The 14,373-nt window shown below is 39.7% G+C and overlaps 1 protein-coding gene and 1 non-coding gene across 2 annotated transcripts in view; one reads left to right on the top strand and one right to left on the bottom strand.

The window, feature by feature from the left end:
- mlphb (melanophilin b) overlaps positions 1-14,373 on the bottom strand; it is a 69,152-nt gene that overhangs the window by 21,041 nt on the left and 33,738 nt on the right. Inside the window, exons 8-9 of the mRNA XM_072397620.1 lie at positions 12,138-12,279; positions 10,878-11,119 (exon numbers count right to left, since the gene is read on the bottom strand). Of these exons, the coding sequence (XP_072253721.1) occupies positions 10,878-11,119; positions 12,138-12,279 (384 nt within the window). The remainder of the gene's footprint in view (positions 1-10,877; positions 11,120-12,137; positions 12,280-14,373) is intronic.
- LOC140266127 (U6 spliceosomal RNA) lies at positions 7,591-7,697 on the top strand. Its single transcript, XR_011906786.1, has one exon. It is a non-coding gene; the product is annotated as a U6 spliceosomal RNA (small nuclear RNA).

The raw sequence follows: 14,373 nt of genomic DNA, 5'->3' as shown, positions 1-14,373 counted from the left end.
AACATCTAACTAGCAGAAAGCAACAGCCATATGTGGAATGACTAACTGTCATCTGAGACCTGGCAATCAATGACAAATGTTATGGCTGTTTTTGATGTTGGACAGGCACATGTCTGGACCATATGTTTTCCCCCAGTATCCTGTTTGTGTCTCTATCCAGTGTGTTGGCCAGCTGCAAGACATATTTGCCAAAATACAAGAAATCAAAAGGTATAAATCAGCAAACTGATGGACAGATGGATATAACAACACCAGATTTTTCACTATCACGGCTGCTGTCCACAAAAGAGCTTAATATACTTTCTTTTCTACCACAAATAACTTTTTTGACAGAGGCTTCAGAGTTATATGTCAGTATACATTCCAGACGGTCTGAGTTACCTCAAAGATACAAACCCAAATTTGGAGAACACTAGCACAAGTGTTGATTTTCAGATAGCACTAAGATAAGAAGCCTACAAATTAATCATAAACCAAGTCTGTTTATCTTCTCATTTAGCGGAGGAGCAAAAGTTACTGTCAGCCTTCCTAGGGATAGAGCTGCCTGTTAACATAAATAGACACTGATGTAATGCATGTAACCTCCCTCTGAACTACCAGCTGTCTCCCCTACATCACTCAAAGAGTCAGCATGATGATCTTGTGTGTGTTACAGTTCTATACTGTATTTGAAAGGTCTGGAAGATCATATGGCAAAAAAGGGAATGCAAGTTATTGCTCCCTTTCAGAATTGTTGTTCAACTGCGAGACAATAATTATGTACTCTACTAAACATCTCATACATGTAATATGTGCTAATAGAAAATCACATTGATAGTATACATCATATTTATACAATATTCATATCTATTTACATATTCATATTCATAGTATATTATTTGTCCCATTCTGTGTTTTTATTTTTTCTACCTATTTTTTACCAATTTTACTTTATTCTATTTTATAGTATTCAAATATACTGGACTGCTATGACGACCTAATTTCTCTTTGGGGATGAACAAAGTTATCTATCTATCTAGTTAAAAATCCTCCCTCTTACTACAATTAATGCTGAAGATTAAGATTAAGTTTACTTGACATGTTGGATATCAAAAGGCTAGAATATAAAAAATCAACAGTAACCATGTAGAATTTTGTAACTGTCTAATCATATATTTTGTAACATGTACACCAGTAGAAAAGGAAGGAGTTGCATTTCAGAGGGAAGAAGTAAAGAAATGAGTGTTCAATACAGTGCAGGATGATTCTCAAAACTGCAATCTCTTGCAGGACCAATGGTTCACAAAGTTCGATTGATTGGCAGCTTCCACCAACCCATCTGACATTCTTAGTCAGTGTTTGTGACCAAATAAAATCTAGAAACCTGTCGAAATTGGACATCATCACAAAGTAACACTTGTGTAGACAGGGAGAGGGGGGATGAAAATTTAGTAATGGCTGATATTTGAGCTTTTATTGCAGCACTGCAACATTTTGTGCTGTGGACAGACATAAGTATTTCATGATCTTTGATGAGATCAGGGTGGTCATACAGACAAATTTATTTAACCCCTTAAAATCACCACAATTTTTGCCTAAAACATCTAAAAAAAAAAAAAAAGCATACCCAAAGTAAATTTAAAGTTGTACTTGAACTATTTGGAGTAGAAGCATGGTTGAGGTCTCTATTGAAAGAGAACACTGTGAATTTCTCCCCACAACAGTCAGAATATGTGTAAGTCCTACTTTCACAGAGTATTATGAGCTTGAATACACTAAAAAAGATGGATTTTTATGTTCGTTTAATTTTTTTCCCAAATATGTGCCTTAAAAATGACTTTAGCATGGATCTGCAGACTGGAAAACACAATGGGACTACAGCCTGAAGTCTTACCTAGTCCCATCAAATTTGACTGTAATACAACAAAAAACGTGTATTTTGCAGCGGTTTTTGTAAGGATAAGATTAGGTGTGCTAAAACTGTGTCAAAAGTGTACCATTTGGAGACCCTTGGAAACCATGGCCCCATACTTTGGAAAAAAAAGGCTAATATTCTTGAATGCTTCAACATACAGTCATGATCTTGGGCTCTAACGAAAGGTTACACTTGGGACTGTCAGTGTTACTGACAAAGAGTAACGGAAGCACAAACACATTTGTCTTCACATTTTCTTTGTGCATAGAATGAAAATAAGTCCAAATAGTATGGTCTAAAATGCAAGTATATCATATAAAAAAAAAAAATTACATAGCAAACATCACTGCACGTTATTTACAATTGCTATTTACATTATTTGCTGTTGGCAACATGCCAATCATAGTAGCAGTCTTGACCTGACACAAAGCACAGAAATGGCCTTGGTTCAGCTGTGGTGGTTGACCATGCACTGCACTTGAATGCAAAGTCTACATGTGTGGAAAGTAATTGGCATCCCCGCAGAACCGAACAAATTCCTGAAAAAGAACCTGAAAGAGAAACAGAACATGAAGAGGAAACCTTACCTGAAGGATAACCTGAAAAATAAACTTTACCTGGAAGAGGACTTGAAGGAGAAACAGAACCTGAAAGAGAAACCCTACCTGAAAGAGAAAACTTACCTGAAGAAGAAACTGGAACTGGAAGAGAAAGTGGTGCTGAAGCAGAAGACCCAGACGTAACTGGATTGGCAACAGACAAAGATGTGCAAGATGCTCCTCAGAGACATTCCAGTAGAGACAGAGCTCCTCCAGATAGATTGCACTACACTCAATTGGGAAATCCCCTTGTATCTATTGTACAGTCACTTTTTCAAGCCTTAAGTACAGCATTTACAGAGACATTACAAAGCAAGTATGTCCCTCAGTCAGTTGTGGTTAAGCAGGTGTAATGGAACGTACACACCTTTGAGAGGGGAGAGTGGAACCCCTGGTTACTGGACATATTAAATAAATAATAATTTTATTTACATTACTTGATTTATATTTAGGTTACATTATTTAAATGAATAAATAATAATTAAATTTTATAAGAATTAAATAAGAGAAAGAAAGAAGAAAACCTCCTGGAACAGTAATAATCCTGCTGTTTTAAATCAAAGTCCCTTGGTGAGTCAAAAAATACCCCGTCACAAAGTAGCCCTGTAACTGAAAAGAAAAAGTAGCTTAGTGGCTGTCAAGAAAAAGAAAAAAAATGTTGTAATTATAGATACAGTGGGGAGAACAAGTATTTGATACGCTGCCGATTTTGCTGGTTTTCACGCTTGCAATGCATGTAGAAGTCTGTAATTTTTATCATAGGTGCTCTTCAAGTGTGAGTGACGGAATCTAAAAACAAAAAGCCAGAAAATCACACTGAATAATTTTTAAATAATTAATTAGCATTTTATTGTAGGAAATAAGTATTTGATAAATGAGAAAAATTAAACTTAATACTTGGTACAGAAACCTTTGTTTGGCATTACAGAAGTCAGACGTTTCCTGTAGTTCTTTACAAGGCTTGCACACACTGCAGCAGGGATTTTGGCTGACTCCTCCATACAGATCTTCTCCTGGGGCCTCATGTACAAAGACTTGTATGGATTTCCTACTGAAACATGGCGTACGCTCAAACCAAAATGCCCTCCAACGTACAAAAATATCCAGATGTATCAATGTGTGCGCACGCATGAATCCAAGCACATTTCTTTTGTACATCCCAATCAACGTGGAACTGAGCACACATGTCGGAGTACCCGACTCCTCCCTGTCCACGCCCCTACTTAAATATGCAAATCATATTTAAATTAGCCCTCCACCTGCGATTCCTCTCTCTGCACGATCAGAAAATAAAGAAAAAAGAATGAGTAAGACGGAAAAAGAATAACTTAACGGAAATCGAGATGGCGGTGCTACTCTCTGAAGTGGAGGCCCGCAAAAATGTGCTCTTTGGCACGCTGTCCTACGATATAAGCAGCAAACATAAGAGGAGTGGGTGGGAGAGCGGGAGCGAGGCCTTTAATGCTGAGGTGTCTGAGAAGCGCACACAAGCAGAGGTGAAAAACTATGGGTGACACTGCTCTGTCAGGGGTTTGGGTGTGGGAGTGTGGGTGACTCTGACTAAAGGTGAATACCTACATTTGTGTAACTCACAACAAACATGTTCATACAGTAACCAGAGCAGAAGTGCGCCGGGGAAAAGGTGAAGCTAATTATGACACTTCACACTTTACGTACGGGGTTATTAACATTTGCACACAGAGATGATCAGGGGCTTGTTAGAAAGATCTTAAGATGTTGTTTAACCAGCAAAAAACAGCAAGTTACTAACTTTAATAACCAACTATGATGCTGTGAAGACGGGATAGAAATTGGGGGCGCACACGCTCAATGCACGTCACGGGGAATAATATTAGGACAATTACACGAATAAACCAAGAAGCCACCCATCACGCACAGTGCCAGCTTGTAGTCTGTTCCCAACAATTCTGTTACTGAATGTATGAATCGTGCGTTGAACCAGGCCACCCCCACAAAGCATTTGCGCATCACATACGATCTGTACATTGATGGAATGAAAATGTTTCCTGTTGATATACAAATTCATCATGTGATGGGCTTTTATAGCACTGTGTGTGTAGTCAATAGCTCCGATTACGTTAGGAAAACCGGTTCTCGCTTCAAATTGCGCTTCAATGTTGGCCTGTTCAACTGCATTGTGGGAATTTGATATACCTCCTGAGATGCAGATAATTCCTCCCACTCAGCTGGCATGGCTCGGCTCAGGGTCGACTGGCACAGTCCCAATCGGTTGGCCAGCTCCCTTTGGAATGCCCCGGTTGCTTAAATCCCAGTGTGCACATCACCTGTGGCACAAGGAGCGCATGGCTCCTCGCTGTGTTGCGCTCCAACGCTGTGTTGCGCTCCAACCGCAGCTCTGCGCACAGTTCCAGGAGGATTGCCCTCAAAACGGCTGATGAACCAGTTGTCATCATGTGCCAGCAAATCCTCTGTCTCTTAAAACACGCTATTTTCTAATTGCACTTCTTCTAATACCGCTAAAGCTGCCATTGTTTTTAAAGGTATGCACTGCAACACTTTGCGCATGCTTTTATATCCACTTGTGTAATTGCAGACACGTGTATTAATTGTTCATGTGTCTCAGATGTGCACATCACTCAGTCTGAGGACAAATTGTGTTCACATTTATTTATTATAACAGTTTCCCAACATCACCTCCCAACATCAGTGTCGCCAAAGAAACAACAGCGGTAGAAAAGTGCGTACGACAGCCCTGCAATTTGCATGAGGCACCGCACATTTCCACGGTCATTTCGCTCTTGATACATCTGATCGTAGACGTGAAATAGTGTGTACGCCACTTTTTTGTGCGTACGTACCCTTTGTACTTGAGGCCCCAGATCCTTGAGGTTTCTAGGCTGTCGCTGGGCAACACAGAGTTTCAGGTGTCTCCAGAGATTTTCAATCGGGTTCAGATCTGGAGACTGACTAGGCCACTCCAGGACCTGGAGATGCTTCTTACGGAGCCACTCCTTAGTTGCCCGGACAGTGTGCTTTGGGTCATTGTCATGTTGAAAGACCCAACCGCGACCCATCTTCAGTGCTCTTAGGATGGTTGTTGGCCAATATCTCGCGATACATGGCTCCATCCATCCTCCCCTCAATGCTGTGTAGTCGCCCTGTCCCCTTTGCAGAAAAGCATCCCCAAACCATGCTGCTTCCACCTCCATGTTTCTCCGTGATGGTGTTCTTGGGTTTGTACTCTTCCTTCTTTTTCCTGCAAACACGGTGAGTGGAGTTTAGACCAAATAGCTCTATTTTCGTCTCATCTGACCACATTACATTCTCCCACACCTCATCTGGATCATCTATATGGTCATAGGCAAACTTCAGACGGGCCTGGATATGTGCAGGCTTACGCAGGGGGACCTTGCGTGCACTGCAGGATTTTAAACCATGACGGCGCAATGTATTACTAATAGTTTTTTTTTGGAAACAGTGGTTCCAGCTTGCTACAGGTCATTGACCAGGTCCTACCGAGTAGTTTTGGGCTGTTCCCTTACCTTCCTCACGATCATTGTAACCCCACAAGGTAAGATCTTGCAGGGAGCTCCAAACCGAGGGAGGTTGACTGTTATTTTTCTTCTTCCATTTTCTGATTATTGCACCTACAGTTGTTGTCTTCACATTAACCTGTTTGCCTATCTTCCTGTAGCCCATTCCAGCCTTGTGCAGGGCTATACTTTTGTCCCCGATGTCCTTGCACAGCTCTCTGGTCTTGGCCATTGTGGTGACATTGGAGTTTGTTTGTGTGTGAGTGTGGACAGGTCTCTTTTTATTCTATTTAGTTCAAACAGGTGCAGGTAATACAGGTAACGAGTGGAGAACAGGAGAGCCTCTTAAAGAACAACCAAAAATGTCTGTGAGAGCCAGAATTCACATTGTTTGGTAAGGTATCAAATACTTATTTTGTGCAATAAAATGCAAATTAATTATTTAAAAATCATTCAGTGTGATTTTCTGGATTTTGTTTTTAGATTCCGTCACTCCGTCACTTGAAGAGCACCTGTGATAAAAATTAACGACATCTACATGCATTGCAAGTGTGAAAACCAGAGTATTTGATACGCTGCCGACAGCGTATCAAATACTTGTTCTCCCCACCGTAGGTGTGTTTTGTTTTGTTTTTTTACTCTATATTAATAATATAAATAATATTATAATTTAGTGATAACGTAGCATAATTTAGAAGGTGTGTTTTAGATTTATATTGATTATTTTCCTGGCTTGTGCTTTCAAGGCCAGGAGCTTGTGTGTGTGTGTGCTGATCGTGACCCTCCTCCTCATCAACCCCACCCCCTTTCATCATCATCCCCTCATTCTTTATGGACAACATTCTAATTCTTCAGTTCAGCTGGTCAGACATTACAGTCTGAACTGAAGTGGTGAGCCAAACCCCACTGAACCTGCTGTCAGAGAAGTTGATTTTGCTTATTTGTGGTATATTGTGATTGTATAGCCTACTGTTACTGTTGTAACTATTTTCATTTATCTTTGTTTATTGTTTTGATTGAGAGAGGCATAAGTTAAGGAAACCACCTGTCAGTAAGATACACACTAAAATAGGATTGAAAATACAGAATTAGAAATAAATTAGACAATTAAAATAACTAAATTAGCACTAAACTAAGAATTAGACATCAAATTTAGATACTTACCTGACAGGTGGATTTGTAAAGGAAAAGAGGGAATAGTTTGTGTATTTTTGTCTTATGTGTTATTATTGTATAGAAACCAATAAGAGGATAATCAATTCATATTGAAATAAATTACATGTTTTACTTTTTTTATAAAACACAACAGTGATTCCTACTCACACTCATCTCTCCAGAGTGAATCTAATCTTCAAATTCAAGTTTCAATTTAATTTATTTTACATTAATAACTGGTTCTATTATTTAACCAGGTGTTACATATAGGTACATGGAAAGAGGGGCTGAGGAAAACCCCAGATTTGTCCTGAAATATGCAAAGTCCCGCCAGTGGAATGTCGGAACATTAAGGGATTAACCACCCAGTCAAATTTTATTGATTGGGAAAATTGAAAAGTAATTAAAATTGAGGAAAGATTTGAAAGTTTCCCTGCAGTAAGCACATATACTAAAATTGAAACGATACAGAGAAGATTAGCATGGCCCCTGCACAAGGATGACAAGCAAATTCGTGAAGCATTCCTCATTGGGACAGCCGTGGCTCAGTGGGTAGAGTGAGTCGTCCAATAATGGCGGTTCGATTCTCAATCCCACAGCTCAAAAAAAAAGATTGGTGCACTGAAAGCTGGAGGGGCCACCTCCTTGCCACAGCCGAGATGCCCTTGAGCAAGGCACCGTACCCCCATGCACCCTGGGCACTGTGATTTGGCTGCCCACTGCTCCGGTGTATGGCATCTGTCTCCATGAGTATGTGACCCTGTGCATGCACATGTGTGTGTTCAACAGGTGCCAATCTGGAGGGGTCAAATGTGGAGGAGTAATTTTGTGTGACTATGTGTGACATGACAATCAAGTAACAAAGAACACACACAAGGCAACTGTTGGGGATCAAGCAGAAGCTGGACTGGTTATTAGCAATTATAAATAAGTGACACTAATATTTAGTCAAATTATTCATGAAAGCTATTACCTACTGCACCACCGACCAAAGTCAGAAACTAATAACTAAAACCCAGTTTCAAAATATATGGTATATATATGGTAATATATGGTAAATATAAGATATGACATGTACAGAAAAAGATACGAAGGCTAAGAATACGAGCACTGACCTTCACAGCCAGCAGTTGTCACAGTGAACATACACAATGACCACAAACCACTTCTCCTTTAAAACAGAATTCCAGTACAACATAATTTATTAAAGTTGATACAATGATCAAATAAGTGGTACTTTCATTTTTTTTAAAAACTATCGTCTACTGAGCCAACACTCGGTACAAAATAAACAAGCAATGGGAGACAGACCATTAGTGTGTGGACGTGTGTTTGTGTGGATGTGAGGACACTGAGACAATATGGCAGCAGTGATCATGAGGGCACAAAATGGTGACTGTGGCCATGTGCTTAGTAAGTTATGTCTTAGCCAAAGAAGCTACAACAATGGGCGATGTGTAGCCCAAAATGTTACCTAGAGATCTCTGGCCTCTTTTTCTGTGTAAAGCACGTTTGCCAAAATTTGAAAGCGAACGACAAACATGCTACACTACAACAAAAGACCATGTAGAGTGGGATGTACAAATCCCTGTCTTGGTGTCCATTTTCGGTTAAAAGACTTCAAAAGTTTGTGTGTGACTTGCTTTTAAGATGCCAGGTTAAACAAAAAGAGGATGGTAAATTTGCATGCAAGATGACAACTAACATCAACTCACATTAACCTTAATGTTTAAACATTAACACAACCTTAAGAGACAAGTTAATACAATGCACTTTCATTATGAAAAGTTACCTTAAGCTTAGCCATGTGGCACTGAAGCTCATCTTACTAATACTTATGCCCAATGTGTTCCGTTGTTTCCATCGTCCTTGGAAATATTCAGTTCTTGAAGAAAAGGGCTGAAAATGCTCCTGTGTCCTGTCAAGGTCCAGTCTTTGGTGCAAATCCCATGTTGGATTTAGATCTCCTGGTTGATTCTCAGCCGTACATTCGCCTTGGCTTGGTTAGTTGAGAAGGGGTCAATGCAGGCTTTGTGTGCTGGAAAGGAGAGATAGAGAGGGGCCACTGACTGGCCACACTGATACTGTAGGCTGAGAGTAAATTGAGCAGAGATTAGGAGATTTTTGCTGTTCCAGGCATGGAGGAGGGGAAGGGACTGTAGGAGAAGGAGCTGTGCCCCCTCTATCCTCAGCAGAGATCTGGATAGGAAGAGAGTGGGCAAGCAGTCTCAGGGAGTTACTGAGTCGATCACGGAGTGTAGCTACCTGGAAAGGAAGCCATAGACTTTCAGAGTAAAGTCCAGTTTACTCCACAGATGGATGACTTTAGATGGTGACTAACAGTCACTGCTAGGCATGGACTGCAAATGATGCTGTAAAAGAAGTCAGCAAGCTGTACAATAGAGCGTATAAGTTCTTCACGTTCACCGCAAACAGTGAGGTAGCTCTTAGTTGTAGTCATCTCCAATGTAAATTTGTACCTTCAGCAAAATGGTCATCACAAAAGGAGGTGTGGAAAAATCCTTCCACTTTGCATGACTACAACTATAAGACTACTATGATGGTGGCCAACAGAATCAGTCCAACTCTTCTTCATCTCATCATTTGTGCTGAATTTAAATGAAAGAGAGGGTCTGATTAATCATTCAACTCACCTGTTGATCTGAATACTTAAGCTCCACTCTTCTGCTCTATCATCGCCAGATCGTTGGTTATCCATACATGGTACAACTCTGGCCTAACTTCTGAGTTTTTGAGCTTTTGTCTTTTTAGAGTTTTTTTTAGTACTGAACTTTTCTCCTCTTTCTTGTCAACATAAGCTTTGCCTGTTATGGAGCGTTCGGTCGTGTTGGATCACTGAGCCACAACCACCTGTAGCCACTACTGCCTCTGCCACTGTCACTGCACAAAGCCCATTTTCTGGAAGAACTCAGCCTTAGTTTTCACACATCACAGGACCAGTCAGTACTTTTTTTTAGTTTTTTTCCCCTTGAACACATAATGCACCGTGAACATTTTTTATATTTCCTGGACTTATCTGTATCCTCCCACAGATCCTGAGTTCACTTCCTGAGTCACCTTTTGAAATTCAGCACTTTTTGTTCCTCCTTTGATAAATCTGTTACTTTTTATTTACTAGATCTGCTCATCACTGGGTCCGACCCTACAAAGTGTGACATAAAGAGCCTAAGTATGACTGTCCTAGAGACAACCTCTGAGGAGAAAAAAATATGACAAGGTAGAATTGCCAAATATGCAGTTCCCTGAATGACAACTTCACTACGCGTCTGCAGTGTTCAAATAATGAAATATGTCTAATGCACCCACTGTCTCTGCTTTTAAGTTCTTCATTCTTTTTATCCCCTCCTTATTGTGAAATAAATTGTTCTTTACAAAGGAGTGGAGTTTTTTCTAAACTATTTCAAGGCATGAAGGCATGGCAATGAAAACATTTCTACATTTAGAATTCTGATGAAAAGGGACTTAAGAAGAAGCTAGGAGGAGTTTTAACTATTAACTATTGTAACTATTGTCTGTGTACTCTGAAGTCAAATGTATAACAAAACTGTTAAATATTTTCCAACCTATAACGAGTCATTGCTTGATTTCTCAGCGCAAAACAATGATTTATACGTATTATAAGTATATAGCATTTGTCAAAACAATATCATGTGGTGTTTGAAAACAAATATTAATGCAAAGCATATTAAAGACCTGTGTCGGAGCAGTTGATGAATTCAGGCTCTCCTGAGATGTGATGCTGCAGGGGCCTGGATGAGACTGGTAGATTGGGTACTGCCGACAGAGGTCATCCTCTGCTTCTGAGTCATCAAGACCAGGCAGACAGCTGCTGCATCCTCGAGGGCCTCCAGCACTCCCACTGCCACATGAGGAGTAACTGAGTCGGGAGATGGAACGAGATGAGATGGTCCGATTCTCTGCATAGGCAAGGTCATCTAGAAAAACAGAATAAATGGCTGGAAGTTTAACTCGATCTTTAAAAAACTCTAACAAACCCAACATTTTAATATCCATGAGCTGCTACCCAATCAGACGTTCAAAACAGCAGTCAACCAAACGTATTCACATTTTTAATCAGCACCGTACATTTAATAGAAAAATGCAGCCATATGTGTTTTGACCAAATTGCAATGATAACACAAACCCCTTTTTTAGAAAATTTGAGCAAATTAAACTTATCAGTTGTTCAGAAGTCTGTGATTGATATAGTCTAATTCTCCATTACATGGTGCACCACACATTTTCGATAAGAGACAGATCTGGTATTGTGATAATGAAACAGATACAAAACTCCCTGGAAAAGACTTCATTTTGACAGGAACATATGTCACACTTAAATTCCAATATACACCTCTGCATCAGTAACCCTCTTAACCTAACCCTCACACATATTCCCTGCCATGGACACTTACTTATACCAATACTATCACAAAACCTGGCTTTTGTATCTTTTCTTTTTAACATTGAGAATGGTCAGTTTTAGTTCTTTTAAAATTTTAAGAAAGAAAAATGGCATAATGTTGGTTAACAGCTGAATTCTGAGTTCTGGCATTGTAAAAAAAAATACCCACAAAAAAATTAAGTTATTGAGTCAATCAGTTTGTTTTTTATTCAATTGAAGTCTAAATATGTAAGTGAGTGCAGAATTCAGAGTGTGTAATGAGGTGTTACAACTGGCTGCATTGGCAGGAAACATTGTGCCAACAAGAGAGTTGTCAGCTGAAACAATGGAAAAGATTAGAAACTTCTCCCAGAAGATAGTCAGAACAACGTAACTAGGGGTGTGGCAAAAGATATTGGTTGTTTCCAGTCAGTTGTGTCTAAAATTTGGAGAAATTACTAACAATGGGAAGGCTTTAAAAGGGAAACATACAGGTCAACCAAGGAAACAGCCAAATTATCAGGCCAAGTTCATCTACAGGCACAAGATTCTTAGATGAGATGAGACTCTACCGTGCTGTGGGGCTATTTCCAGGTCCAGACGTTTGCGCTGCTCTTGGTCAATCTGGTGAAAAACGTCATCCAGATCACTCTCAGCAAACATTGACTCCCTCACACCGATATCTATGTCCACGATGTCATGTGCATCTTGGGTCTGAATGTGAGGATGGAGAACAGTAAAATTAAAAATAATAATACCCCTTTAGGATAGAATTTTTTTCTAGCTCAAGTAGGAATTCAGAGGAATATGGTGAATGAAGACACTGAGATTGGAAAATTCCAACATTTAGATACCTTACTGTTACTCCAAGCAATGTAAATTCATATTAGATTATAAAATGATATCCAGAATTGTTTACTGTATTCTCTTGTAGTTTTGTAATTATCGGACCAGTCATTTCATGTCAATGATAATTCTGAAAAATACTCTTATGCATAATCTGCAAATTTACAAGCAAATCAAATAAGACTTATTTAGTGAACGATAACAAAATATGACAAGATTTAACTAAACACAGTCAAGAAAGTACATTGGGGTATAATTTAGTGTAAATTCTGTAAAGCTGGTTTAACTATTCTTGCTCAAATTTGAATGACTTACAGTCTGTACATTATTGCCAAGAGTTTGCCGTATTGGTATTTAGAATTGCATTTGTACCCAACACTGCAACATCTCCTCTGCTCATCAAACCATAATTATCTTTAACATAACAGCAACATCTTTAAGGTCTATTTCTAAAGGGGACATGAAAAACACCAAACACTTTTCAGTGCTTGAGATTTCGATGCCTGAGGTGAATAATTCAATACTCAGCCATAACTAAAAGTTGTCACTTGTTGCCAACTAGGGCTAAAAATCTCTCATTCAGGTATTAGTGAGATTTACATATTGTTATTTCACAGTATCATCTCAGACTAAAAGTTTCATTAGATCCAGAGTAGCACAACTGATGTTTTGTTGTCATGTGGGTTTTTTATTTTCAGAGATGCAATTTTTTTATTGAATGTAGCATGAATAAACGCACACAAACAATACTGAAAGCCATATAAATAACAGTTCTTAACGCCTTAACTTGAATAAAACACAGAGAAATGAAGTAACAGGAAAGCCCAGAGTTATTCAAGCCTATGTGTGATAGAGTAATTATAACAAGATTTTGAATCTTCTACAAACCACTGGCTAGTTAGGCATTCCTATATGTGATGGTTACTATTTGTGGAAAATAAAAAATAAACAATCAAACAACTACCAGGTGTTTTTCTGCCAGTTTAGTGTTTGCAAGTGTGAGCTCTCATGATAGGTACTGTATGTTCTGTCAGACAGAATGTGCTTTGAGCATTACTGAGTGTAATTGGGTTAGAAACTGAGTCTCTTACTATGGGGAAAGCCTCCTGTGTGATCTCATCAGATGCTCAATTACCATTCTGCCAGCCCTGAATGGCTGGCACCAGTGACGTCTATGTCAGGAAGGGACTCCAGCTTGTAAAACCAAGCAAATGCATGAGGTGAAGCCCAGAAAGCAGCTTCATTCAAACCTTGGATAGATATCCCCCCCAAAGAGAGCCCATGAGGTTTCTAAGCCCAGAGTGGAATACACACACAAACCAGTAGGAGGCTAAAGGCCCCTGTTAGTCAGGGCACATACTCAGATCTCACCAGCTGGCACTTGAGGATTGAGTTACCAATAAGGCCATCTTTAAAGAAAATCATTTCAGCTCCACCTGTTCTACAGGTTCAAAGAGGGAACAAGAGAGAGTCGTAAGAAGATCCCACGAAGGAGCCAGCACCCTCCAAGTGGGCAACTTATGACATAACCCCCCTTAAAACAACACAGTAACAGGTTTTGGCTGAGATAGCCACCAGATACACCTTAATGGTAGAGAAAATCTTTCAATGAGGTCCTGTAAAAATGACAGGATCAGCACATGATTTCTTGAGAAACCTCTCAAACATTTGGAACCATACATACCTGGTTGAAGGTGCCATAGCGTACTGAATAGTGTCAATATTACTCAGAGAGCCCAGCTTGATTCAAGTTGTGCCTCTTACAGGCCAGGCCCCATAGAGCCATCCTCTCTGGATGTGGGTGAAACATTTCCCCACGAGCCTGATACACCAGGTCCCAGTGAAGAGGTAACTACCATGGCAACCTGGACAGGAACTCAAAGATCTTTACCGACAAATGTTTCCCTGACATATCAGGATCACGGACAGGCCCTCTTCCCTCACTCTTGCGAGTGGTGGAGG

Source organism: Leuresthes tenuis, unplaced genomic scaffold (assembly GCF_036924035.1).
Source record: "Leuresthes tenuis unplaced genomic scaffold, fLeuTen1.0.hap1 SCAF_12, whole genome shotgun sequence".
In the NCBI taxonomy this organism is placed as follows: Eukaryota; Metazoa; Chordata; class Actinopteri; order Atheriniformes; family Atherinopsidae; genus Leuresthes; species Leuresthes tenuis.
Note: the sequence above shows the minus strand (reverse complement) of the source record. Positions and strands in the feature narration are given on the sequence as shown.